We start from the raw sequence: 27029 nt of genomic DNA on the forward strand, positions 1-27029 counted from the left end.
TTGTTTACGTTTCCGAGGAGAGCGGGGCTTGGAGAGGTCGCACGAGGACTGAAAGCTTGCGGAGCCGGCTCGATTCGCACCCGCCCGGCCTCCTAGGGAGCCAGCCTGGCTTAGGCTGCAGCTTGTTTTATTTTGGTTGTCTTTCCTTTTTCATCTCGTTTGTCTTAAAACCCCCTCAGAGTTTCTTCGCGATTTCCAGCCATGGAGATAGCGCAGCCCAGAGACCTGGAGCGGTACTTAAGCCTGGCCAAGAGGACGCATGGGGAGCTGTGCCGGCAGAAACGGATCTTCAACGCCAGGAACAGGATCATCGGGGTGAGGCCCTCTACCCGGTGGGAATGGGGGGGGGGGGCGGGCAGCGAGGGGCGGGCGGTGGAGACCAGGGATGAGCCCTTGCAGCGAAACTGCTGATCCAAGCACGGCCCCAAAGGGCACCAGCTCGTCGTGTTAACTGCCGAAGAGGGGGAAGCCCTTCGCAGACACCTACCCTCTCACTTGCAGGACAGGCAAACTGAGTCCTGCAGCAGGGACGGAGCTTGTCTGCAGTGAATGGCTAGTCAGAGACCGGAAGGCGGGTCTCGTTTCTCTGAGCCGGATGGTCTGCACCACCGGGGGTTCCTTCCAGTCTATTCATTTGACACATGCCAGCGAGTTACTGTTTTGTGGCACGCCCCAGCTGGGCCCAGGAAATGAGGAATATGGCAATCCCTGCCTGACCTTGCAGAGTTCATGGCCCGATGGACTCTGGCATTAAAACGGTCACATTAGCAAACCGTAAGAGACTCTTAAATACAGAAGACAGGGCCGCCTAGGTGGCTCGTCGGTTGAGCCTCGCACTTCGGCTCAGGTCATGATCTCACAGTTTGTGGGTTCGAGCCCCGCATTGGGCTCTGTGCTGACAGCTCAGAGCCTGGAGCCTGCTTCGGATTCTGTGTCTCCCTCGCTCTCTGCCCATCCCCCACTCACGCTCTGTCTGTCTCTCTCTCAAAAATAAACACTAAAAAATTATAAATACAGAAAACAAACCGGAGGTTGCGGGGGGGGGGGGGGGGGGCGGAGCTGGGCTACATGGGTGATGAGCATTAAGGAGCGAGTGCACTTGGGATCAGCACTGGGTGTTGTATGTAAGTTATAAATTACTGGGTTCTATTCCTGAAACCGATACAGCGCTGTATGTTAACTAACTTGAATTCGCGTAAATAAATAAATAACACACTCTAAAAAAAATTAACTATATTACAAAAACCAAAAATGGTCCACTGCTCACAGCAGTGGAATCAGGGCTGTGAGGGAGGGGAGCATGGGGTGTCAGGGGTGCACAGACTGAGACTGGGAGAGGACATCAGTGCTTCCTAGAGGAGGAGTTGTTCTGTTCTGCAGATATCTATCAACTATGAGAAAGGGAGAAGGAAGCTCTGGGGACAGGCTGAAAAGGTATGAAAAGAACTGATGTGTACCTAAGACAACTAGTTAACAGTGGAACAAGGCTTAAAAAAAGATCAGTAGGATTGTTATCAACCGACTAAAATGATCTGGCTGTAACTCCTCCCCCTTTGTTTTCCATTTCCAGGGAGACACAGACGCCTGGGATGCTCAGGTTCATGACCAGAAGATTAAAGAAGCAACCGAAAAAGCTAGACATGAAACTTTTGGTGAGCATCTCTCGAAGACTAGCTAGCAGTCTGGGGCTGTATAACTCTAGACTCCGGTCCTCATTGCTTCAAAAGTGTAAAAGCTTGTCATTTTCACACTCTTCGTCCTTTTAAAATTTCACCATTGTTTGTGCTCAGTTAACTTAATGTGCTGATTCTTTCTCTCTTGAAAGGAAAACAGCTATTGAATTCTATGGGGGGGTGTAGGAAATGTATTGTGAGGGTAAATGTACATTGTTCTCGGGAACATAAACCCGAGAACATAACCCCGAGGACATAAAATTTTATGTTTATTTTTGAGAGAAAGAGAGAGTGTGTGCGAGCCGGGGGGACACAGAGAGAGACACACACACGCAGAATCCCAAGCAGGCTCCACTCTCTGAGCTGTCAGCACAGAGCCCGATGCGGGGCTGGAACTCACAAACTGTGAGATCATGACCTGAGCCTAAGTTCGGACGCTTAACCGACTGATGCGCCCAGGCGTCCCTGTTCTCAGTTTTCTTTAAAAACCGGACATGAAAACCCTTAAACACACACACCATCCTCTGCCAAAAAAGTTTCAGACCTTCTCCTGGGGACAGCTGCTTGCACCAGAGGACATAGGGACACTCTTGGTTCACACTGGCTGTGGTGACTCAGAGCAAGATAAGATACTGTCGGAGCTCTGAGATAATTCCAAACAGGGGCGCCTGGGTGGCTCAGTAGGTTAAGTGTCTGATTCTTGATTTTGACTCAGGTCACGATCTCATGGTTCATGGGATAGAGCCCTGAGTGGGGCTCCTTGCTGAGTGTGGGGCCTGCTTAAGATTATCTCTCCCTCTCTCCCCCTGCCCCACCTGTGCGCGAGCTCTCTCTCTCACAAAATAATAAACATTTTTTAAAAAATTCCAAATAGAATTCACTTTCCCACATCAGGTGCAACAGGTCCAGCTTATTTCTTCTTAAAGCACTATAAGGATTTTTTAAATAGAAAGAAGCAGGATGCAAAATTGTATATACCATGGGCTACCCATTAAATGTTAAAATATATAAAAAGAAATAAGCTTAGAAAAAGACAGAAAGGAAATAGACCAAAATGTCAGCAGTGGTGATGTTGGAATGATGGAATACAAGGGAACTTTATTTTTTTTCTTTGGACCATTCTCTAGTTCCTAAGCAGTTTACCTTTGTCATGTTTAAAAATAATTCAAACCTGGGGCACCTAGGTGGCTCAGTCGGTTAAGCATGGGACTCTTGATTTTGGCTCAGGTCATGATCTCACAGTTTGTGGGATCGAGCCCCACATTGGGCTCCTCACTGGGCATGGGGCCTGCTTGAGATTCTCTCTCTCTCTCTCTCTCTCTCTCTCTCTCTCTCTTTCTCTCTTTCTCCCCCCCCCCGCCCTTTTCCCGCTCGCACACTATAAATAAATAAATAAATAAATAAATAAATAAATAAATAAACTTGAACAAAATAATTCTTACAAGATAAATAAAACTTACAACAATGATAGGACAGACACATATGTACCTATTCTTGGCCCATTATTTTCTTTGGTTGTTTGGTTTTTTAAACTGATTTGTAGGTACTCTTTGTATATTCAGAATACTAATTTTGGGGCGCCTGGGTGGCTCAGTCAGTTAAGTGTCCAACTTCAGCTCAGATGATGATCTTGTGGTTTGTGAGTTCGAGCCCCGCGTTGAGCTCTGTGCTGACAGCTTGGAGCCTGGAGCCTGCTTCAGATTCTGTGTCTCCCTCTCTGTCTGCCCCTCCCCCGCTTACTCGCTCGCTTGCTCTCTCTCTCTTTCAAAAATAAACATTAAAAATTTTTTTTTAAAATACTAATTCTTTAATGGTTGTGATACTATTTTGAAGGCTTATATTGCTTTTAGAATCACTAGAAATTATTTTTTAAGGCAGATTCAAATTTATTTTTTCTCTGAAACTTAATCTTATGGGTGGGTATGCTATGTCTCTTCTAGCTGCTGAAATGAGGCAAAATGACAAAATCACATGCATATTAGAAGGCCGAGAAAGGAGAGATAGGAAAAGCCTCTGTAAAGCCATCAATGATTTCCAGCAGACCTTCCAGAAGCCAGAAACTCGCCGTGAATTTGACCTATCTGACCCCCTAGCCCTTAGGAAAGATCTCCCAGCCAGGCAGTCAGATAACGATATTCGGAATACAGTATCGGGAATGCAGAAATTCATGGGAGAGGATTTAAATTTCCACGAGAGGAAGAAATTCCAGGAGGAACAAAACCGAGAATGGTCCTTACAACAGCAGAGGGAACGGGAGAGTGCCCGTGCCCACCAAAGATGTGCAGGTAATGAAGCCAAAAGGGACAAACCGGTCTCAATACTTTCTCCGACCAATCAAACCCGTGGGTTTCCCCCTGCTTTGTTTGGTGTTTCACGTCCTACCACTGTGCTGTGTTGGCCGCCGGGGAAAGAGCCTGTGTTCCAGGATGTAAACGTCTTCATTTCTGAGCTTGCAACTCTGTGCTCCCGCCGGGCTCCAGCCAGGTGCAGGTGAAAAATCCACCTGCACCTGGATGGGGGTTGGGGGGTAGGGTGCGCCTAGGGCTCAGGGGTCACATGTCCTCACCAGGACCCTCCAGGCCCAGGGAACCCCTCTGGCAAAGCCTCCAAGACCTGGAACAACCTCCATCCCTGAGGCAGTTGCAACAAGTCCAGTAAACTCTGCCTGCACTAAGGTGACCGGTGTTTTCTTTTTTTTGTTTTAAAAAAAAAATTTTTTTTTTGGTAATTTTTATTTAGTTTTGAGAGAAAGAGTGCGAGTGAGGGAGGAACGGAGAGAGAGGGAGACACAGAACCTGAAACGGGCTCCAGGCTCCCAACTGGCAGCAACAAAGCCTGATGCGGGGCTCGAGCTCACGAACGGCGAGATCATGACCTGAGCCGAGGTCGGACGCCTAACCGACGGAGCCACCCGGGCGCCCCAAGGTGACCGCCAAGCTGCTCTATCCGAGCTCCGTTTTCAGGCGGCTCCTTCATCCGCGGCCTGTGCCATAGCTGGTCATCTCTTCCTCCTGGAAATACTTCCTCCGCCAGCTTCCAGGACCCGCTCTCATCCCGGCTTCCCTCCCCCGGCCCCCTGGCTGGTTTCTCCTCCCCTTCCGAACCAACCTCCGGGTGTTGTTGCTTACCAGTGCCCTCTGCGCCACGCCTGCCTCAACCACACTCGGTCTCTTGGAGCTCTCAACTCGTGTCGTGGGTTTAGATACCACCGATAGGCCATCATTCCCCCAAACGTACCCTTCCAGCCTGGATTCTTCCCTGATTCTCAGCCCACACGTCCTGTCACCTCTGGACGTTTATCTGCTCTTGGGTGTCTAGCGAACTTATCAGAGTCAACACAAGACACCCTGGCCTGCCCCCCGTGAACCGCCACCCCTGTCAATGGGAACTCCGTTGTTCCAGTTGCTCAAGCCCCAACCCCAAGGCGTCTTGACTCCTTCCTTGGTCTCAAATGCCATGTCCAGTCCAGCAGCAAATCACCCCAAATCACAACCGCCTCTCTCCACCTCCACTCTTACCCCTCTGGGCTAAGCTGTCAGCATCTCTCAGCGCGATTTTTGCAATCGCCTGCAGGTGGTCTCCGTGCTTCTGCCCTTGGCCCTCTATAGTTGCTTCTCAACCCAGTGACCAGGATGATCCTGCTAAAAATTAAGCTAGATCTTTTGCGCACACCCTTCCAATAGCTTCTCATTTTACTCAGAATAAGCACCAGATTCATCTCAAGGACCGGGAAGGTTTTCGTAGTCTGGAAGGATCCCCTACCACGCTGCCTTTCATTCATTTCATTCTCGCCACACTGGCTTCCTCACTCAGAATGTTAAGTGTGTCAGGCTCACTTCTGCCTCAGGGCCTTTGCACCTACTGTTTCCTCTGCCTGGAAACATTTCCCCATATATCTGCATGGCTTGCCCCTTATCCTTCTTTGGGTCTTTGATGAAATGCCATCTTACCAGAGAGGTCTCTCCCCTGACCACTATTTTAAATTGCAACCCCGTACCCTCCCCCATGCCCATACTCTGTATCCCTTTCCTTGCTGTATTTTTCTGCAAAGCCCCATCACTGACATACTGTATGGTTATGTATTTGTCATCCCTCTCCCCAGCATCCTATCCCAGGCTCGTTGAAGGCAGGAGATTTGCTCTGTCTTATTCACTGCTCTGTCTTTCGTTCTCGGCACATAGATATCTGTTGAACAGTGCATCCGTAGGGCTTTCAAGATCTCAGCCACCTCCCAGGCTCTCCACATGTCCATCTCTGGCTAAAAGACTTTGTCTCAGCCTTGGACTTAGTCCTTGAACTGCCCCCTGGACATCTCCCTGGACTTGGTCTTTGAACTGCCCCCTGGACATCTCCCTGAACTTGGTCTTTGAACTGCCCCCTGGACATGTCCCTGAACTTGGTCTTTGAACTGCCCCCTGGACATCTCCCTGAACTTGGTCCTTGAACTGCCCTCTGGACATCTCCCTGGACTTGGTCTTTGAACTGCCCCCTGGACATCTCCCTGAACTTGGTCTTTGAACTGCCCCCTGGACATGTCCCTGAACTTGGTCTTTGAACTGCCCCCTGGACATCTCCCTGAACTTGGTCCTTGAACTGCCCTCTGGACATCTCCCTGGACTTGGTCCTTGAACTGCCCTCTGGACATCTCCCTGGACTTGGTCTTTGAACTGCCCCCTGGACATGTCCCTGAACTTGGTCTTTGAACTGCCCCCTGGACATCTCCCCAGGCACTTCAGAACAGCCTGGAGAGTAACCCTGAACTTCCCTCTGGCTCTGCTCCTCCCCCCACCATCCTCCCCTCCATCAATGACACCTCTTTCCCTAGTCAAGTCACAAACCCAGGAGTCCTCCTTGAGCCACCTTTGTTCTCAGGCCATCCTCAATTCCTGTCCTTCCACCTCCTGCATGTATCTTGAATGGCCCACTTCTCCCATCCCTGCTGTCACCACAGTGATATGAGTCACCACCTTTTTTTTTTTTTTTTTTTTTTTTAATCACCTGGAGGGACCACACCAAGGGCTTTCTAATAGTCCTTCATGTTCTTTCTTGTCCTTTCTGGTCTCTTCTCAACATAGCAGTCAGAGTGCTGATTTTTAAACAATGTCACCCCCACTCCCTCCATCCCAGCTTAAAACCCTCCAATGGCTTCCCTCTTACCTCTGGAACAAAATGCAAAATCCTCTGTAGCCTACAGGGCCCTGCGTGCTGGGCCACTGCTCAGCCCCTGTGTCACCTTGTGCCCCCTACCCCACTCACTGTGTTCCAGCCACTTGGCTTCCTTTCACTGCTGGGTGCCGACAGATCCTTGCTCACGTCAGACCCGTTGCACCTGCTCTCCACCCAGCTTCTTGTCCTTCCAGACCTCAGCTCCAAGGTCACTTCCTCCCAGAGAAGCACTCTTCCTCTCTTCCTCCCCATCCCCGTCTGCCTAGCCAGGTATTCCCAGCGAGTCCCCTCCCAGGACCCTTTCCCCCTACAGCACTTCCGCAGTGTGCATTCATAGATCTCTTTCGGGGTTCATCTGTTTATGACCTGGCTCATCGCCCAGACAGTAAGTTCGCCAAAGGCAGGAAGAACCCTTTCTGTCTTGCCCGTCACTACACACTTTGTGCCCTGCAAAGGGCACAGTCCTGTGTGTACCTCCTCGTGGCGCTGTGTCAACTGAAAGGATGAATGAAGGAGGGGAAGACAGATGAAGCTCAAGTGGAACGGAGGCCCCTGCCTCACGGCTGGAGTTTGCTCTTGTGTTTGCACATCAGGAGGATGCCATGGGACACAAACACCACGTGAAGGACCTTTGGATCGGTGGCTTTTTTTTTTTTTTTTTTTTTTTAAGTAACAACCCTGCAGTGTAGGAGTTGTCCTGCTTCCCAGATGAGGGCTGGAGGCTCGGAAAGGTTGGGTAATAGTTCAGGTTTGCAGAGCTAGGGAGTGTCTGGGCTGGGATAGGAGCCTGCTCTTATCTGAGTCCAGATCTTTACCTTTTGTTGTTTGGATGTTCCACGTTAACCTCTTCTGATGCTGCTGCTGCTCATTGGCCTGGAAAAGTCCTAGTGTCACTGCATGAATATCTCCCCACTCTGACACCCCTCCTCTGCGGAGCCCCGTCTGGTCCCCACAGCAGAGCTCCCTTGTCCATTGTAAGAAGATGGATGAGGGCCCCAGCCCAGGACCACAGCAGACATCACCAATCCCCAGCAGAATTTACCCATCCCCAGCAGACATCACCAATCGCCAGCAGACCTTACTGATCCCCGGTAGTGATGCTGACCCTTGGGGCCTGCACCCAAGAGCTCTACCTGAATCACCTCATCTAAGTGTCCCAGCAGCCTTCAGCATCCCCTCTCTCTGGGTGAGGGCAGGATAAGAAGAGACGCGTGGCTGGACACTCCACAGGGTGCTCTGCGCACCTGGGAAGGAGCTCTGGGTGGGCAAGCGAGGTGTGACTGCGTTTCGCTTCCTTTCAGAGGACCTCTACTTCAAGACAAGGCTGCAGTTTGATGAAACGGCCAAGCATTTACAGAGTCTGGAAAGTGCCACCAGAAAGGCGGTTTGTGCAGCTGTGAAAGAATTCAACAGGAACCAGGTAGCTCCCGGGACGCCCCAGTCTCCCCGTCCCAAGTCCCAAGCTCAGCCCTTCACCGGCTCACACCACACAATCCACATGGCCCTCCCGGGGGCTGCCCTGGTACAGATTGAGTGCGCCCCTCCCCTGCTCCTGAGCTTGGGAGCCTGGGGATGGGGGGGAGGGGCGCGGTGGGCTTGTCTAAACTCTGCAAACCTCAGATTCTTCTCTAACACCGAGGACAGTGACATCTACCTAAACGGCCATCCAGCACTGCTCTGGCATCCTGTCTTGGTCTCACTTCTTTGTCACCTCTCAGAGCTCATCCTCATCAAGACCAGGTCCTGGCACTCACTAAGGGCAACAATCATCATGTTGATGATCGGCGCTCCTGACGCCTCCCTCCTCTCTAAACTCTGCGGGACCTCCTCCCAAACTCTCCACCTCCTGCCTTTTGCTCCGCCCGGTCCCTCACTGGCCTTGCTTCAAGCTCTCTATTCCTCCAGTTAATCGGACCCCGGCTCCAGACTTCTTTACAAATGCAGTTCTACTTCCTGGGTGGGATGGGGGCCGCCCTGGATTCATTTATCCGGTGAACCGGTTGCCCAGAACTGTGGTCTGTGGAGTAGGGCAGGCGGGACGATGAGCTGGAGAGCAGGAAGGGATAGAACTCTGCTCCAGTGTTTTTGCAGCCTGGCGGTGTTTAACTCCCATGTGTGCATGTGTATGTATTATGAAGCACTGTTCATGTGTGGTCTAATGGTATCACGTTGTGAGATAAATATATTGGAGACACAAGCTCAAAAATGTCCTGCTGGTGGGACATTTATGTAATCAAAACCTCCCGGAGAGGCGGGACCAGAGACCAAAGAGAATGTTGGTTTTCAGCGGGGCAGGGGGTGGGGGGTGGGGCGGTGGGGCGGGGACCGAGGAGGACAAACTGCCAGGGATGGGGGGAGACCAAGGGCAGACCGAGGCACCAGCCGGCAGACCGAAGGCCATCTTAGACATCCTCTGGTCCTTGCCTTGTGTGCAGACGATGCCCAAGAGGAGAGGTCACCTGCTCCAGGGCCCGCAGAGAATTCATGGTAGATAGGGCTTTTGTGTACTGTGTGCTGGGTACTCTGTGCCGTGAGCTGGGTGCTGTGAGCTGGGTGCTGGGTGCTGGATGCTGTGTGCTGGGTGCTGGGTTCTGTGTACTGTGTACTGTGTATTGGGTGCTGTGTGCTGTATACTATGTGCTGTGAGCTGTGTGCCGTGTACTGTGTGCTGGGTGCTGGGTGCTGTGTACTGGGTGCTGGATTCTGTGTACTGTGTGCTGTGAGCTGAGTGCTGTGTACTGGGTGCCGTGTGCTGGGTGCTTGGTGCTGGATGCTGTGTACTGTGTGCCAGGTGCTATATGCCATGTACTGTGTGCTGCGTACTGGGTGCCGGGTGCTGGGTGCCGGGCGCCGGGTGCTGTGCATTGCGGCCGCTCTTCCGGCCATTCATTTAGTCGCTCGCTCATTGGCCCAGCGGATCATTTAGCGAGCGCTCCCGCTGGGGGACCGCCCTTGGCCTTCTCGGAAACCGTGTCGCCGCACTCGCCGACGCTCTCACTCGGCAACCTCCGCGGCGAGCGCCTGCACCGCGCCAGCCCTCTCGGGTCCCCCAGCTCCGCGCGTGCGCGAGCTGCCAGGCCACGCCCCCAGGCCACGCCCCCCGCGCCCGGGGAAGCCGCCGTCGGCTTTTGCGGCTCTGCTCCTGGGTGGACACAGGCCGGAGCATCCAGGCAGACGCCCAGGTAACCGTCCTCCGGAGCCACTTGCGGGCGGGCCGGTCCGGCTCCGCAGAGGAGGCCCGCACTGGAGGGTGTCCCCCTGGGAGAAGAGGGCTGCTCCCCCAGGAGAACGTGTCCTGTCCCTCCCCCCACCCCCCGAACCCCCACCTCATCCTGCCAGGACAGTCACCTCTGCTCACACTTCACGGGCCCGAGGAAGCCACGTGGCCACGAGCGCTCTAAGCAGGTGGGGAAGTACGGCTGCGCCACCTTGCAGGAGGAGCTGGGGAGATAGTTTGTGACCAGCGGCAATGACTGTCACACGTGCTCGTGAGGTCGTCGTGGGATTAAACGAGCTAATACACGCAGCGTGTTGGCCCGTTTAGCGCACTGTCGTCCAACTACCTTCCCCGGCCAGAGGGGTATGATTAGTCGATAAACAAGGAATTAATTGTTTAATTAATTAACTCAGTGCGTGAGTCCGGGCTCGCCCCACCGCAAAGCCCGTGCTGCCGTGACGCCGTCGAGCTGGCCTTTCGTGAGCGCGTGCGGCGTGCGGGCACCTTGCCCAGCGCCCTGTTTGCTGCTAGAGAGAACGGGTAACACCGAGCCGAGAACTGGCTGCAGCCCAGAGAGGGGGCGTGACTTGCTCCGGTCACATGGCCAGGGCCCTGTCCCTCCACTCCTCACCCTCCCCGGAGCGGGGATCTGACCCGGAATCTGTCTGTCCCCGGGGCCCGTGGCAGGCGTGCATTGAGAGCATTTTCACCTTTGAGGGGTCACCGCCGTTGTGAATCACTCTGGCGGGTGTTCTCTGCGGCCTGCGGCCGCCCAAGGGGACCAGGGCCACTGGGAGGGGCACGCAGCCCTGCCCTGGGGGAGATGGCGGCCTAACCTGGGAAGGCCGCTCCCCGCTTCGACAAATCAGTGCAGAGGGGGGCTCCCTCAGCCCAGCCCTCGCGCCCCCCGTCACCCAGGCAGCCAGGGTCCAAGGGCCTCCCCGCGCCTGCGCGCCTGCCCACTCTCCGCCCCCGCCCCACCTGTCCCAGGCGCACTTTACCATTGTCTTCCTTCAAGAGACCCCAGTGAGATGCGCCAGCCTTGCCTCAGTCCCCACGGGGTCACCCAGGGCATCTTCCTCACTGTCCGTCCTCCCCTGTGCAGGCCACCGAGTCAGTGGAAAGGAAGACTCGGGAGAAAAAACAAGAACAAGAAGACGACTTGGCCGAGATCTCCAACCTGCTGCGTGGGGACCTGCTCTCCGAGAACCCGCAGCAGGCAGCCAGCTCCTTCGGGCCCCACCGCGTGGTCCCCGACCGCTGGAAGGGCATGACCCGGGAGCAGCTGGAGCAGATCCGTCTGGTTCAGAAGCAGCAAATCCAGGAGAAGCTGGTACCTGCCCGCCCATCCCCCACCCCAGCCCCCAGCCCCCAGCCCCCAGCCGCAGACCTGTACCACCCGCTGCCTTCCTGCAGCCGTCTAGTTCTCACCGCTGCTGTACTTGTCCCTAGAAGCAGCTCTCAAGGGGTTTACGTTTGGGGAGGTAGGGAGATATGTACTGGGGTGGAAGTAAGGCTGGGCCAAGGGGATGCAAGGTGCTGAGTTTGAGAAGGGTCCCCAGGGGACTGGGAAGTGACATTGGAACAAAGACCTGAAGGAGGGGAGGGAGTGCACCACGTGAGTATTGCAAATATTGCAAATATCGGAGGAAGGACCACCAGGGGATGAGCTGCAAGGACAAGGCATTGAGGCAGGAGTGGAGAAGAGCAGGGAGCCTGGTGGGCTGTGGAGGAACGAGGGGGGAGGGAGAGGAAGAGGTCTGGGAGGGGGAAGGTCAAGGTCCCGGCAGCCCATGGGGAAGAGCTTTTCTGTGATGGAGGGTTTTGAGAGGAGTGACGCGTGTGGCAGGATCCCTCTTGCTGCCGTTTCGAGAAAAGGCTCTATTGGGGGGGGGGGGGATGGGAGGAGAGGGCCTGTTACGGAGGCTGTTGCAGCGGTCAAGGTGAGAGATGATGTTGGCTGGTCCAGGGCCCTGGCAGCCAGGGTGCTGAGAAATGGTCAGATTCCGGATCTATTTTGAAAGTAGAGTGAGCAGCATTGGTTGAAGGGTTGGGTGGGGCCTATGAGACCCAGAGGAGTTAAGGATTACTCCAGGCCTTGTGGCCTGGGCAATGAGAAGGATGGAGTTGGCATTTACAGAGGTAGGAAGAGGGCGAGAGGAGCAGGTTGATAGGGGAACGGAAGTCACAAGCGCAATTTTGGAAATGATATGTGTGCAGTGTGCGTTACACATCTGTGTCTGTTGGGATTCCATGCCTGAGCATGGCAGAAAACCCTAACTAACAGCATCTTAAATGAAACAGAACTTTATCTCTGGCATATAGACATCACATGGCAACTCCAGGGTCACTGACTAACATTCTGCCATCCTTGGCAACTGGCTCCCACCTCCTAGTACATTGTGGCTGCTTGAGCCCCAGCCCTCACATGCATAGTCCACCTAGCAGGAAAAGGAATGAGGAAGAACACTCTAAGGACATTTCTCGGAAGTTTCACAGGACACTTCCACTTAAGTTCCACTGGATAACAGTTAGTCACAAGGTTGCCCCTAACTGGGAAATGTAGTGTTTATTTCAGGCGGCAAGGTAGCCGGCAATGGTTTTATTGAGGAAGACAGAAAAATGGCTACCGGGAGGCAAGTAACATTTTCTGCCACAACCTAAAGCCAGTAGGCAGTTGGATACATAGTCGGGAGTTCAGAACAAGGTCTGGAGACATAAGCATAGAGGCATGGCCACACAGAGAGTATTTAAAGCAGCGAACCTGGCTAAGGTCACGCAGGGAATGAGTGAAGACAGGGAGAAGGGGACTAAGGACTGAATCATGGGACAAGCCCCACCCCCACCTTCATTTATAGAGAGCGAGGGGGGCTGAGAAGGAGCAGCCAAAGAGGGAGGAGGGACCCAGCAAGGGGAGCCCCCAGGCCAAACCCTGTGGCTGGGCTGCTGGCTGAACCCAGGATCCAGGGAGCAGTCACTGGGGACTCTATCAGGAGCATCTTTGGAGGAGGCGTGGGGGGGACAGAAAGGTAACAGGCAGGAAGGAAGTGAGACCCACCGATGCGGACACCGCTTTCAAAGTGTTTTGCTGAAAAAGGTGCAGAGAAATGGGGTGGTAGCTGGTGGGGACAGGCGTTTGTTTTTTCTGATTATGGAAATAACAGCATATGTGTTATGCCACGAGGGCGACGCAGTAGAGAGGGGGAAATTGATGTCAGAGGGGACTTGCTGGAGCCCGTGTCCCCAGCAGGAGAACAAGGCCCTGGGAGCACTAGTTGAAGCTTGGGGTGGGTGGGAACTCAGGCTGATCGTCCTTGGCCGTGGGGGTGGGCTTCACTTCTGGAACCCCTATTTTCTGGGGAAACAGGAAGGGAGGTCAGCAGCCGAGGGTGAGGGGGTCAGGTTGGGGGTTCGAGGACTGAGAATGGTCATTAGGAGAGCTGGAAAAGAATGGCCTAGGAGAAAGGGGAGGGATGGCCAGGCAGAGCCAGGGCTGGAGGTCATGCACTTGAAGTGTCCTCAGTGAGTGCAATCAGATGACGTTCCCCGGCCACGCTTAGCTGTACAGACCTGCCCGGCATGTCTGACCCAAGTGAGAATTTCGAGGGCACCGAGGGCATCTGCACCAGGGGGTGTCAGCCATGGACGCCGGGCTGAACAAGGAGGGAAATGAAGTCACAGGAGAGCCAGGACAGTAGACAGCGCGCGGTCAGTGGATGGCAGGTCCCGGGGTGGGGCGAGGACTCGAAAAACCGGGCTGCTGGAGAGAGGGTGGAAGAGGCAGATCAGAATAGTGGTGGACCGGACACTTGAGGGTGACACTAGGGAGGCTGACATCCTTGGTAATGACAAGGTGGGGGCAGATGTTCTCAAAGTGGGGGTCTCTGGACCGGCAACATCGGCATTGCCTAGGAACTTGGGAGAAATGCAGATTCTCAGGCCCCACCCCAGACCTTCTGAACCAGAAATCCTGGGGCAGACGCACAGTCTGGGGCCAGGAAAGCCCCCAGGGGTTCTTCTGATGCCCACTGGAGTTCAAGGATCACTGGTAGGCTGGGCCCAGGGGGTGACAGCTGATAGGCTGGCACTAGGTCTTTGGAGAGGAGGGGGGATCACGGAGAAGCCAGGAAGAAGGAAGTTCTCAGGCCTGCAAGGGTGGACGGGCTGCCCCAGGGTCAGCAGATGACCACCCCAGGTGGGGTGCTGGCAGGTGCCACGGTCAGTGTGAGCTTCTGAGCAGGCAGGTACTGGGGGAGGGGCAGCGGCCTGGCTCAGGAAAGGGGGAGGGGGTAGAAGAGCTCCCCTGCTGGCTCTCGTCCAGGCGCACAGGGTCAACAGTGTGGGAGGGAAAACAGCCCCTGCGTGAGAGGGGACAGCCGGGGGCAGGCAGGGAAGTAGCCCAAGGTGGGAAGAGCCCCGAGGTTGGCAGGGAATGTGGGTCGCCCTTGCCAGGCCCTGCTCTGTCCTTCACTCCTACAATTCAGCCCAACTGTCTGGCAAGGAGGGACGGCCACCTGTCCTCAGAGCAGCATTTTTATCTGATTTTCAATCTTCGTAGAAAATTAAGACCGAAAAGCGCAAAGGGGAAAAAAAGCCTAGACCAGGCCTCACCGCTCAGAAATCCGCCTGCCCCCTTCCGCACCCCTGTATGCCCTCCAGAGCACTTCCCCCCTCTGCATGGAGACAGTTTGGAAAATTGAGGTCAGACAAAGAATAGGTAGGCTGTCTGTCTCTTAGTTCAGGGCAAGCAGGTCCCCATGGCACTCCGTATTCTTTTTTTTCCCCAAGTTTATTTATCTTGAGAGAGAGAGAAAGAGAAAGTGAGCGAGCAGGGGCAGAGAGGGGGAGAGAGAGAATCCCAAGCAGGCTCTGTACTGTCAGCTCGGAGCCCAACTCCGGGCTCGGACCCACAAACCCTGAGATCGTGACCTGAGCTGAAATCAAGAGTCAAACATTTAACCGACTGAGCCCCCCAGGGCGCTCCAGCATCCTGTATTCTTTTAAAAATTTTTTTAAACATTTATTCATTTTTGAGAGAGTGTGAGCAGGGGAGGGGCAGAGAGAGAGGGAGACACAGAATCCCAAGCAGGTTCCAGGCTCTGAGCTGTCGGCACAGAGCCCGACGTGGGGCTCGAACCCACGAACTGTGAGATCATGACCTGAGCTGAAGTCAGACGCTCAACCGACTGAGCCCCCCAGGCGCCCCAGCATCCTGTATTTCTTGACGAAAACACCTTGTGTTATGACTCAGGGCAGCTGTGAGTAGCCTCACTTTACAGGTGAGGAAACTGAGGCTCAGACAGGCAAAATGACTTGCACTGTAGGTGGCAGAACCGGGCACCAGTTCTGGGTGGTCCTGGGTGGGGGGCCGGGCCCTCTGCCAGCCCGTCTGCACCCAGTGGCTGGCAGGCCCAGGTCGGGGGTGGGGGTGGGGGTGGGGGGGGTGGGGGGGTGGGGGGAGGGGGTGGGCACCGCTGAACACTCTACTTCTGCTCATCGGGTGAGCGGAAGCCCTGCCCTAAAGCCCACGGAAGGGAAGGAGGTGTGTTCATCTTCAGACCCGGTGCTTCCTTTTGCAGGAGAAGGCTGAGTTGACCAATAATTCAGACTCAGGACGGCCGGTAGAACAGCTCACGTTTCTGGGAGCGACCCCTTCCCTCCGCATTGATGGGGTTTCCTCTTCTAGGGCTCAGTGGTTTTTATAGAGGGGGCTGGAAGCCGATGAGGAGTTAGCTGAGATGCAGAAATTCACCCCCAAGGCCTTGAGCCCGCTGGCCTTGGGTGGGGCTGCCGCTTCAGTAGGTTCTAGAAGCCACCAGGTGATCCCCGTGTTCAGCAGTGCGCCCCACTGGCAGCGTCCGGGTAGGAGGGCCCACGGAGCCCTGGGCTGGCAGCTGGCGCTGGTCTCCTCTGATGCCCTGCATGATGTTGCTCACCTGCCTGCCCCCTCTCTGAGCCTCAGTTTCCCCATCTGTGAAATGAGAGGCCGATTCTCCCGGGCGATCCCCTGGATCTCTTCCTGGGGGAGGCGGGGCGGTGGTGGTGAGTCGCCTCTCCCCCCTCCAGCGGCTTCGGGAAGAAGAGTGGCAGCGAGACAGGGACTGGGACCGGCAGAGGGTGCAGAGGGCTCGCTCCACTCTGCTCCTAGAGCGGCAGCAGAAACGCCAGCAGCGGGACCTACGCCGGGCACTGGACTGCGCCAACCTCAGCCTGGCCAAGGAGCAGCGCTCGCAGTGAGGGCCTGGGCCAAGGGGCAGGGGCAGGGGGAGGGGTGACGGCCGAGCAGGTGGGGCCGACGGGGGGCACCGGAGCCGAGATCCCGCCGAGTCGTGGGGACGGTCGGGCAGGCAGCGCGGGCCCACCTCCCCGAGTCTTTCCCACGCAAGGGCCCCAGGCCCCGGCTGTGTATCTCACCAAAGCCCCCTCGAAGCAGTGACTTGGGCTCGGGCACAGCCTCTGGGTAGAGAATTCAAGCAGAAGGGAGAGAGGGGCTGAAAGCCACAAGCCGGAAATTAAGTGCTTGGAAACCACTGGTGCCAGCACAGGCCAGGAGACCCTCCGTGGGAGGCGCGCATGTGGGCATAGCGCCCCCCAGCGGCTCAGACATGGGTGCGGGTCGTGGGGTACACCCAGGGCCCTGGGAGCCCCAGGGGAGGGCTCTGAGTGGGCCTGGGGGAGTCAGAAGGCTTTTCTGAGGAGGTTGCTTGGCATAGACATCGGGAGGTGGCCGGCGGGGGGGGGGGGCGAGGGGGAGGGGGGTGGGAGGGGGGAGGGACCGTGCCAGCTGTTGCAGTTGCCAAGGGCAAGCTGGAGTCTCTTCCTCACACAGACAGACCCCACACATAGTTCAGAGTGCCAGCGACAGAAAACGTCTAATGCAGATCCGTAGGTGAACTTGGTAAAAAACAAAAAACACAGTATTGGGGCACCTGGGTGGCTCAGTCGGTTAAGCATCCGACTCTTAACTTCAGCTCGGGTCATGATCCCATAGTCATGAGATCGAGCCCTGGGTTGGGCTCTGTGCTGGGCATGAAGCCTGCTTAAGACTCTCTTCCTGTCCCTCTGCCCCTCACCACCCTCTCTGAAATCCCCCCAACCCCACACCAAACCCCACATTACTTATTGACTTAGTTATTTGTGTATCCATCAAGCTCTTGGCTTGAACTCAGAAGAGACCCACCAGTATTTTCTCTAATCAGGTGTCTATTTCCTGGCGGGTCCATTGCTGGCTGGTCACTTCCGCTGGGGGCCCCAGAGGAGCAGTAGAGATGATCCCACAGAATGGAATGAACAGATGTCTTTACAGCCGCGTCCACAGAGATCTAATTCTAAGACCTCTGCAGACTATGCCGGTGCCAGTACCCAATGTAACCGCAGGGCAATGATAAAACACATCCCTCCCTCACCCTTGAGCTCCTCGGGCTGGAATGTATTCCGTATCCCGGGGCTAACACACGGGTAAAAAGTCTGTGGCCTTCTTCCTACATATTAAAAAAAATAGATTCCTTAGGAAACCAGGCATTTGCTGATTTTTTTTTTCCCCTTGTTTTATTTTCAGGAAAAAATATATGGAAGAAGTCTGTACAAATCAACCCACTGAAGATTATTTCACGCAATTTAATACAGGAAGTCGATAGTGAAAAAGACACGGTCCTTGTCTTCTGAATTGTTCATGCATAAAACGCAGCAGCCTTTTGAAGAGTCGCATTTATTACAAAGAAATACACCCCGTGTTTCAGGAGTGACTTTCGACTCTGCTTTTTCACGGCGGGCAAACCGTGTTAATCCCCTCCCCTGTGTGTGTACGAGGTTTCTGTTCAGCTCTGCCCCGAAAGTGTGTTCCCAGAGCAGCCGTGGGGGCTGTACAGGGATGGTGTAGACGTGGCCCTGCCAGGACCATCCCAGAGAGAGTGGCATCCGAGGGGGCCTGTGTGTCACCGGCACCCCGGGTCCAGCTGCCATGAAAGCTAACGGGAGCACTCACTATATGCAAGGCATTTAGAACAATTTGACCCTCGGGGCGGCTAGTGGAGGGTGGGTATCTTTATTACTCATCTGCTCTGGGAGAGGAGCCTGAGATACAGACACGTTAAGTGTCTTGCTCAAGGTCACGTGGACAGGCAGTGATGGGCCTGGGGTTGAAGCCAGGGCATCCGGCTCTCCTGGTTCTGGTAACAGAGACCCCAAAACAAGAGTGGCTTCAGCAAAGCAGTTTACGTCTCGCTCCCGGAGCAGCCCTCCGTCACTTCTCTGCCAGCTCCCGTCCTGTGGTCCAGGGATGCTGCTCCGTGTCATTGGGCCACAAGGGAGCCAAGGGGGCAGTCCTGGCCCTCGAGGACGAGCCACGGACAACGTACGCTTCACCTCCGTTCACATCATATCGGCCAGAAACCGGCTCACGAACCGTGAGATCATGACCCGAGCTGAAATCAAGAGTCTGACGCTTAACCGACTGAGCCAGCCAGGTGCCCCAAATTTCCCCTTTTTGTAAGGGTACCGGTCGTATTGGATTAGGTCCCACCCCAGTGACCTTATCTTCACTAATTACATCTACAATAACCTTATTTCCAAATAAGGTCACGGCTGAAATACTGGAGGTGAGGACTCTAACATATCTTTCTGAGGGTGGGGGGCGGGGCACACAATTCAACCCATAACAGGGGGAACGCAGGGGACACCTGGTCCCATTGCCTCCCAGGATGATCCAATTCGGAACGTTGCTGGCCAGGCTGAACAAGCCACACTTTGAGGGAGGGTACGGGTGATGGAGGAGAGACGCCCCACCCAGACGGTCAGTCCTGCCGCGTTTGGGCAGGGAGATAAAGTGAGAAATGGGAGGTAATGTCTGTCCATCCGCTGCACACTGAGTGCTCTTCGAGGCCCTGTGCCAGGGTCCCCCACAGCCCGGCAGGGGTGCTGATGAAGGAGATCCTTGCAAAGGAGTGCAGGGTGAGTCGTACGGGGGCCGGCGGGCACAGGCGAGTAAGGGAGAGAGAGAGCTCTTGGAGCCCACTGCAGCCATCAATAACACGTCGGTATGACTGGGATCATGGCCCTAGTGTGGAGAAGTTGCTTTAAACGCTGAATTTTGCATCATTTTATGGAAAATATTCCAAGGGGAAGACCCGGTTTGGAAACCTTGGGCGCTTGTTTGCTTTACGTGCACCCTCTGCTGGTGACCGGAAGTATGACACGTTCCCCGTGGTTCTCAAGTGGGCAAGTGACCCCAGTGATTGAAGGACCAGCCAGGCCAGGTTCCTGGCACAGCCCTGACACCTCCGGGTGTGGCGATCGACCTCCCGCCAGGAGAAAACAGGAGAAGGGAGCTCAAGACTTGGCTCTGGCTGGAAGGCGGAGCCAGGGTCCAGGTGCCGTGCGTCTCCATCACTCTGCTCTGAACGGCCCCGTACGGTTTTACACACACAGACACACACCCTCCGGAGGGTTTGGCTTTGCTTTGTCTCACTTTTCCTCAACATCTTATTATAAAAATTTTCAAACCTACGGAAGAAAACCAGAATTGTACAGTATACACCCAGGCACCACTACCTAGACCCTACAGTTAAGATTTTGCTCTACTTGCTTCCTTTATTATCTCCTCGCAGACTGGCTTTAAAAATTCCAGTTAGAGGCGCCTGGGGGGCTCAGTCGGTTAAGCGTCTGACTTCTGCTCAGGTCGTAAGCTCACGGCTCGTGAGTTCGAGCCCCGCGTCGGGCTCTGTGCTGACAGCTCGGAGCCTGGATGGAGCCCTCTTCGGGTTCTGTGTCTCCCTCTCTCTCTGCCGTAGAGTGTCATCAGTGATCAAAAGAAACGAGCTATCAAGCCACCAAAAGACGTGGAGGAAACTTTGGTGCACATTACCGGGTGAAAGAAGCCAATCCGAAAAGGCTACGTAATGAGTGATTGTAACTATATGACATTCTGGAGAAGACAAAACCGGTAAGATGATCAGTGGTTGCCAGGGAGTCGCGGGGAGGGAGGAATGGGCGGGAGGAGCACAGAGGATTTTGAGGGCAGTGAGACTACTCTGCATCATACTGTAATGCTGGATACAGGTGGTCATATATTTGTTCAGACCCATATAATGTACAGCTGTGGCCTAAATGAGCAACATACGTTTGTGGAAGGAGCAAAGAGTGCGTCGTGCTCCAGTTCGTGGCTTCCCCTCACTTCCTGTACCATTAGCGATGCCGCGAGCCCACGCCACCTGTTGCCAAGCACTCTACCAAGTGCACTCCTTCCGCACACCTCAGTTCTTCGCGACAGTTCTCACCAGTCAGGATTATTGCTCCCATTTGCCGCAGATGAAGTCACCGAGGTGGAGAATTTCCGCTTCCAACGGAATGATCCATATGGCGGGTCGAGCGTCCCGAAAATATTTGTCCGCCACAACTCCACTAGATCTTGGATTAATTACAGCAGGGATTTTTGTCTGCATTGCTGAACTCACAAGGGAGTAAATGAAACCGTGAAAGTCATTCATACGCATAAGAATGAACGGTGGATTGAGACCAAAACAGTGAACGTTAATAAGGAATAGAAACTGGGGCTGCCCTGGTGGCAAAGGATGATAACAGGAATCCAGAGTTTGGGGGGTTAATAATTAGGAGAAAAATAAGAGGCCCTCATGAAGGGGGAGTATCCAAAACTGAGACCTCTGCACTAATCTGGGACCTTGGAAGGTGGCTATACCCTTGATAAAAGGGGGGGGGATAGAAAGAGATTGTGGAAAGCAATGAGTCTTCACCCTGGTTATGGGATAATGATGGTGGTGGTGATGCTGATGGTGATGGGAATGATGGTGACGTTGATGGTGATGGGGTTGATAGTGATGATGATATGATGGTGGTGATGATGGTGATGGTGGTGATGGTGGTGATGGGGATGATGATGGTGGTGATGCTGATGGTGGTGATGGTGATGGTGATGGGGATGATGGTGATGGTGGTGATGGTGGTGATGGGGATGATGATGGTGGTGATGCTGATGGTGGTGATGTTGATGGTGATGGGGATGATGGTGATGGGGATGATGGTGATGGTGATATGACGGTGGTGATGGTAGTGATAATGGTGATGACGATGGGGATGATGATAATGATGATGATGGCGGTGATGGTGATGGGGATGATGGTGATGGTGATATGACGGTGGTGATGGTAGTGATAATGGTGATGACGATGGGGATGATGATGATGATGATGATGGCGGTGATGAGGTTGAGAATTGCAGTCCTTGAGAATTCACACCCATATGCCCACTCTCGTATAGCTCCAGAGTTTCCGTTTTTCAAAGAGGTAAGAGAAATCCCCAGCAGAAAAATTAAACCTAAGTGTTCTCAGATTAATTTTACCTCCGTGGAACCTAGTAGGGGCTAACATAAATAATCTCAGGACAAAAGCAGTCCCAATTTAGACTCCTCAGGGTTCTCCCAGATTGAACTCAACCAAAGACAAGCTCTCACAAGCAGAAAACATGCAAGCAAGGAAGTCACCATGAGTAACTATCTGTAGAAACCACCATTCAGATTTGGATCTCCCTAGGACTTTAGACAATGAAATTATCGAATATAAGTATTTTTATTTATTTATTTATTTATTTATTTATTTATTTATTTATTTTAACATTTATTCATTTTTGAGAGAGAGACAGAATGCGATTTGCGGGGGGAGGGAGGGAGGATAGAGAGAGACAGAAACCCAGAATCCGAAGCAGGCTCCAGGCTCCGAGCTGTCAGCACAGAGCCCGACTTGGGGCTCAAACCCATGAACCGCGAGATCATGACCCAAGCCAAAGTCGGACACTTAACCAACTGAGCCCCCCAGGCGCCCCCCCGAGTACCGGTATTTTTAAAAGTGTTTTTGGTCTTTTGCTTCCAGTCTTGATGGAGTAACGAGTATTGGACTATCTCTCCTGCTTTTAAACAACAGAAAGCTGGACAAAATAAACAGGACAACTATTTTCAGGTGCTGGACAACAGACAGTGCAGGACTGTGGTCTCTGAGAGAAGGGGGGCAAGGTGAGCTGTATGCTTACCCAGTGCTTCTTCCGGAAGGCATCACTATGCTTGGCAGAAAGGAGGACCCCAGGCAGAATACATTAATGTCACTGAGCCGAGGCAGAGCCCAGAGCCCGAGAAGCGGAGGCATCAGGAATTTATAAATCAGAGTGACCATGTGACCCAGCAAGTCCCCTCCTAGTGGTATGCCCAAGAGAATTAAAAACGTATGTCCACACAAAAATTTGTGCACGAATGTCCAGGGCAGTCAGTGTTCGCCAATGACAGGGTGATGGGGATGATCACAAAAGTCCACGAGACAACTTTTTTGGAGCGGAGGAATGTACAGAAAAAAGAAACAATGCTCTATTCCCCACCCCCATCAAATAAGCGAAGGAAGGAAGGAGCCCTAACGCACCTGCTACCAGATCCCTGTGGAATGAACTTGGTGGCTGTCTGCAGTGCCCATGACCACCAGCAGGTGGCACTCTGTCTTGCACGCATCTGCCCTTTGCAGGGCCATCTTGTCTCCGTGTATGTCTCTGATCTCTCTAAGCAGATAGACGAGGCTGGTGTGGAGGCTGTGAGTATAATCCCCTGTGACAGTCACCTTGGAGTGACGCTGCAGAGAGGAGACGACCGGTCCCCATGCTTCTTGCCTGGTCACGGGCCAGAGCACAGCGGCTGAAATATGGCGAGAGGACTTTTGAGTACATTTTCCATAAGAGGCGTCTTCTTGACCTGTGATGTGTCCACATGGTGTTAAAACAATGACAAGAAGGGGCTGGGAGAAGCTGAGAGAGGGCAAGACCCGGGGCCCTGTGGACCCACACGGCCTTCCTCTGTGCTTACCCCCCACTCGGCAAAGGCCCAGGTGGTACCCTACAGCCTTGTCCAATCTCCCCCGGGCTCATGCTGCCCTGTCTTGGAACCTAGCCACCCGTCTGCCAAGCCCTGGCAAAGTCAGTTTTGCCTATCCTGTGCCTGGTAGGTCTGCTTTCCTTCTTTTCCTTTGCCAAACGAGTGATGAATCCAAGGCCCCAAGGGCCAATCCCCAGCTAGCACTGCTTATGGCCCCAGTGTGGAGAGATGGAATGTCTGGGATTTAGTGGGTCTTTTCTTCTTACCAGATGTTCTAGAAAGCTCTCCAAGCACTCTTGTTCTGACAGTGCCAGAAGGGACTTCAACCCTATTGTCCATAATTGTTGGAGATGGAACATTCCAACACCCATTGGAGAAAGAGGCAGCTCGGGACATCACACCAGGCTGAGCTGTGAACAAGTTACCTCCTAGGGTTCCCATCTTGGGCTCAACAAATGTGCCTCTGTTGACTGGACGTCCAGTGGGAACTCGCGGAGCCTTAGGACGGGGCTGACACTTCCCCAGGGTGAGAACTGGTGCAAGCCAACCATCATCAAGGTGACTCTGTCCTTGGCTGGCTCATGCGGTAAGTGGCCCAGAATGGCCTTTTGGCTCCAGGGCCACCACTGGTGAGGCTGGTCTCCTCATTCCCAACTCTGATTCGTGACTGGGGAGTCTGATTAGACCCGGTGGTCCTTTAAAATGGACAGCCTTGAGGCTCCTGGGTGGCTCAGTCGGTTAAGCATCCGACATCAGCTCAGGTCATGATCTCACGGTCTGTGAGTTCGAGCCCCGCGTCGGGCTCTGTGCTGACAGCCTGGAGCCGGGAGCCTGCTTTGGATTCTGTGTCTCCCTCTCTCTCTCTCTGCCCCACCCCTGCTCGTGTTCTTTCTCTCTCCTTCAAAAATAAATAAACATTAAAAAAAATGGTTAAATAAATAAATAAATGGGCAGCCCACAGGTTAAGGTTTCATCCCTGTTCCCGTCTCTGTGGCCAGGGGGATGTGGCTCAGAGTGTAAGCAGAGGCAAAAGGGGGGTTGGGGGGCTTGCAGCAACCTTAGCACTTCCAGCAAAACATAATCGTGTCCATAGCGGAAGCTCGCGGAGCCTAGAGCCACACCGACAGCATACACGCGTCATGGGGTGAAAACCTTCATGAATCTGGAACACGTTTTGGCCAGTTTTATTTCCCAGACGACGAACCGAGACGTAAAGACTAGAATTAACTTCCCCAAAGTGGAGCTAGGCTTCCGGAAGTCCCAGGAGGAATGGTGGGCAGAGCCCCAGGTCACCGGGACGGGCGAGAGCTTCTCCGATGCACGTCACTAGCCAGACCTTCACCCTGGGATGCCAGGCTCAGCATCGAATGCCCCCTTGCTATCTAAACAGTCAGAGTGAATGTGTCCAAACAGAATTCTGCCCCCAAACCCATTCCTGCAAATCTCCACCATCTCCGTCAAGGGCGGTCCCATTCTCCCAATCGCTGAGGCCAAAAAGTTTGGATGCACCCCTGGGTTTTCTCCCTCTCACATCCCACATTCACTCTGTCAGCAAATTCTATTGCCTAGATTTCAAACTATTGTATAAATCTGACCACTTCTTAACTGCCTTCATGGCTAACTCTTTGTGCAGCCCGTTCTCTCCGGCCTGGATGATTGCATTAACCTCCTCTCTGCTGTCCCTGCTTCTCTCCCTTTGGCCACACACAGCCCTTTCCCACAAAGAAGCCACAGAAACCAAGTTAAAATGCACGCCAGGCTGTCATTTTGCTCAAGCCCTCCAGGGACTCCCAGTTCACCCAGAGTGAAGCCAGTGGCCTTCAAAGCCCATGTGACCTCACTCCCTGCCATGCGTCTCTCTGACCTCCTCTCCTACCGCCCTCCTCCTTCCTCACTCCGCTCTGACCGTACTTGCCTCATTACTATGCACTCAGCGTGCCAGCCTAGCTCTGGCCACCGCGGCTTCGTGCCGGGTGTGTTCTCCCAGCTCAAAATGCTCTTTCTCTGGATATCCAGGTGGCCGACTCTATCCCCTTCTTGAGGCCTCAGCTCAAAGTTCATTTTCTCAGTGAGGCTCTTTCCTGGGTCCTGCATCCGATGAAAACACTCCTCCCCCAGAACACCCTTTCCGCCCTGCTTTATTTTTTTCTCCATGGCATCCATCACTTGGGATGTGTGTTTCGTCGGCCCTCGCCTGCCGCTAGACGCTGAGCCCCGCGAGGGAAGAGACTTTGCTTTAATTCCTGCCATTCCCAGAACCCGGAACACTGCCTGACATATATTTGTTGCATTCAGGCTCACTCGGGGCAGGTCCAGAGAGCGAGTGGTATGAATCCACTGGGGACCCATTTGTATGATGATTGAGGAGCTGCCAGGGAGCAATCCCCCGGGGGGAAAGGACAGTCTTGGCACACAGTGTGCCCTAATTGTAATGGCTTTGCCGACAATGGAGACAGACGTGGCTCAGCTCTGCGGGACTCTTGTCGGAGATACAGGGGATGGCACCAGGAGCCCACGGGCCGGTGTTCCTTGGGGCGTGTGAAACACCAGGCAGCGTGACCCTGAGTCGTACCAGAGAGGTGTCTCGAGATGTCAGAGAGCACGACCAGCCAGCCTTGGCGGGGGAACATGCCACCCAGCCGCCAGGGGCGATGAGGCAGCTAAGAGAGATGCACATCGTGCCAGGCGCAGTCGTAGGTCCTGGGCCGAGGCAATTAACAAGACACGCCCCCTAACGGGGGGGTGGGGGGGCAGAAATACACATGCGAATGGGTATCTGGACAAGATCAGCTCCAGGAGACATAAACACCACCAAGAAAATGGCTATGAGGGGCACTTGGTTCTAGCCAACATTTTCAACGGTGATGTGGATGAAGCTCTAAAAAATACACAGTCCTCAGGTGGTCAGGTGAGTAGAGCCAGAATCAGGACCATGTCATCTGGAGCCCAGCCCAACAGAATTTGGTGGTGGGGAGTTGTCGAGATCTGGAATCAGGTTCCCCGAACCAATTACAGTAACTCAGAATGTCAGAGTCCACAGAGCGTGTAAAAGGGATTTGGGGCTACAAGTCAAGGACGGCACGCTCGTTCTGCCACTCACTCATTCAACGAGCTTTGGGTGGGTGCTGAGAGTGCTAGGCACTCTTCTGCACGATGCGGATAAAACAAAGCAAGGCAGGGGCGCCTGGGTGGCTCAATCGGGCGAACGTCTGACCGGCTCAGGCCGTGATCTCACAGTTCGTGGGTTCGAGCCCCGCGTCGGGCTCTGTGCTGACGGCTCGGAGCCCGGAGCCTGCTTCGGATTCTGCGTCTCCCTCTCTCTCTGCCCCTCCCCCTCTTGTGCTCTGTCTCTCTCTCTCTCTCTCTAATGTAAATAAATATTTAAAAAGATTAAAAACAAACAAAATAAACAAAGCAAGACATACTCCTGTCCTTATGAGGCTTATATTCCAGCGGGAGGACGGTCAACGAACAAGATACACAGGTAAACCTGTGCGCCAAGAGAGGGAGGGACCCTAACGAGCGGAGAGGGAAGGGGTTAGCGAGCGTGTGTTTGAGGAGGCATTGTGCACTTGTAGGTAGGGTGACTCACGTCAAGGAGTTCCCTGAGAAGCAGTTTGATTTGGAGATTCGTGCACAGGATGTTTGTTCAGGAGGGCAGCTGGGATCAGCATGTGTGGGGGGAGGGGGGAAAGGCAGGATGGGGCTGAGGCGGAACCGAGCTGTGACAGGGCCCAGCAGAGACAGCAGCTGGCCCCACACGGAGCTCTGGAGATGGACGGGCCTTCAGAATTGCCGAAAATCAGGCCTTCACAGCCCGTGTTGATCAGTCCGTGGGCCAGGCTGCTCCTGGAAGGAGGTGTGGCCGAGGGTGGGCTGATGGCAATCCTCAAAGGGACCAAGAGGAATCCGGGCCGCGCATCCCAGTGTCCACCACGCCGAGGAAGTTGTCAGCGAGAAGGGGATGTGGAACTAAGACCCTGAAGGCGACGAGGGCCAAAGCCTTTCCGGACAGGAGGGGACAGCAAGTGCAAAGGCCCCGGGGAGGAATGACGCTTTGGGTGTTCAAGGAGGCGGGTGTGGCTGGAGCGGAGTCGGTGCGGGGGCGGGGAGG

General features: G+C 54.1%; 1 protein-coding gene across 2 annotated transcripts; it reads left to right on the forward strand.

Annotated features, from left to right (window-relative positions):
* Positions 1–29: 29 nt before the first annotated feature.
* Positions 30–17801, forward strand: RIBC2 (RIB43A domain with coiled-coils 2). Of its 2 annotated transcripts, XM_042993527.1 has the most exons (7): positions 30–315; positions 1571–1652; positions 3614–3958; positions 8141–8259; positions 11162–11389; positions 16123–16289; positions 17615–17801. In XM_042993527.1, exons 1-7 carry the CDS (start codon positions 202–204, stop codon positions 17691–17693), a joined length of 1134 nt encoding a protein of 377 aa, XP_042849461.1. In that variant the 5' UTR covers positions 30–201; the 3' UTR covers positions 17694–17801. The 2 variants fall into 2 exon arrangements, with proteins under 2 accessions (XP_042849461.1, XP_042849462.1); XM_042993528.1 differs by lacking the exon at positions 16123–16289.
* The last annotated feature ends 9228 nt before the right edge of the window (positions 17802–27029 follow it).

Source organism: Panthera tigris, chromosome B4 (genome assembly GCF_018350195.1).
Source record: "Panthera tigris isolate Pti1 chromosome B4, P.tigris_Pti1_mat1.1, whole genome shotgun sequence".
Classification (NCBI taxonomy): domain Eukaryota; kingdom Metazoa; phylum Chordata; class Mammalia; order Carnivora; family Felidae; genus Panthera; species Panthera tigris.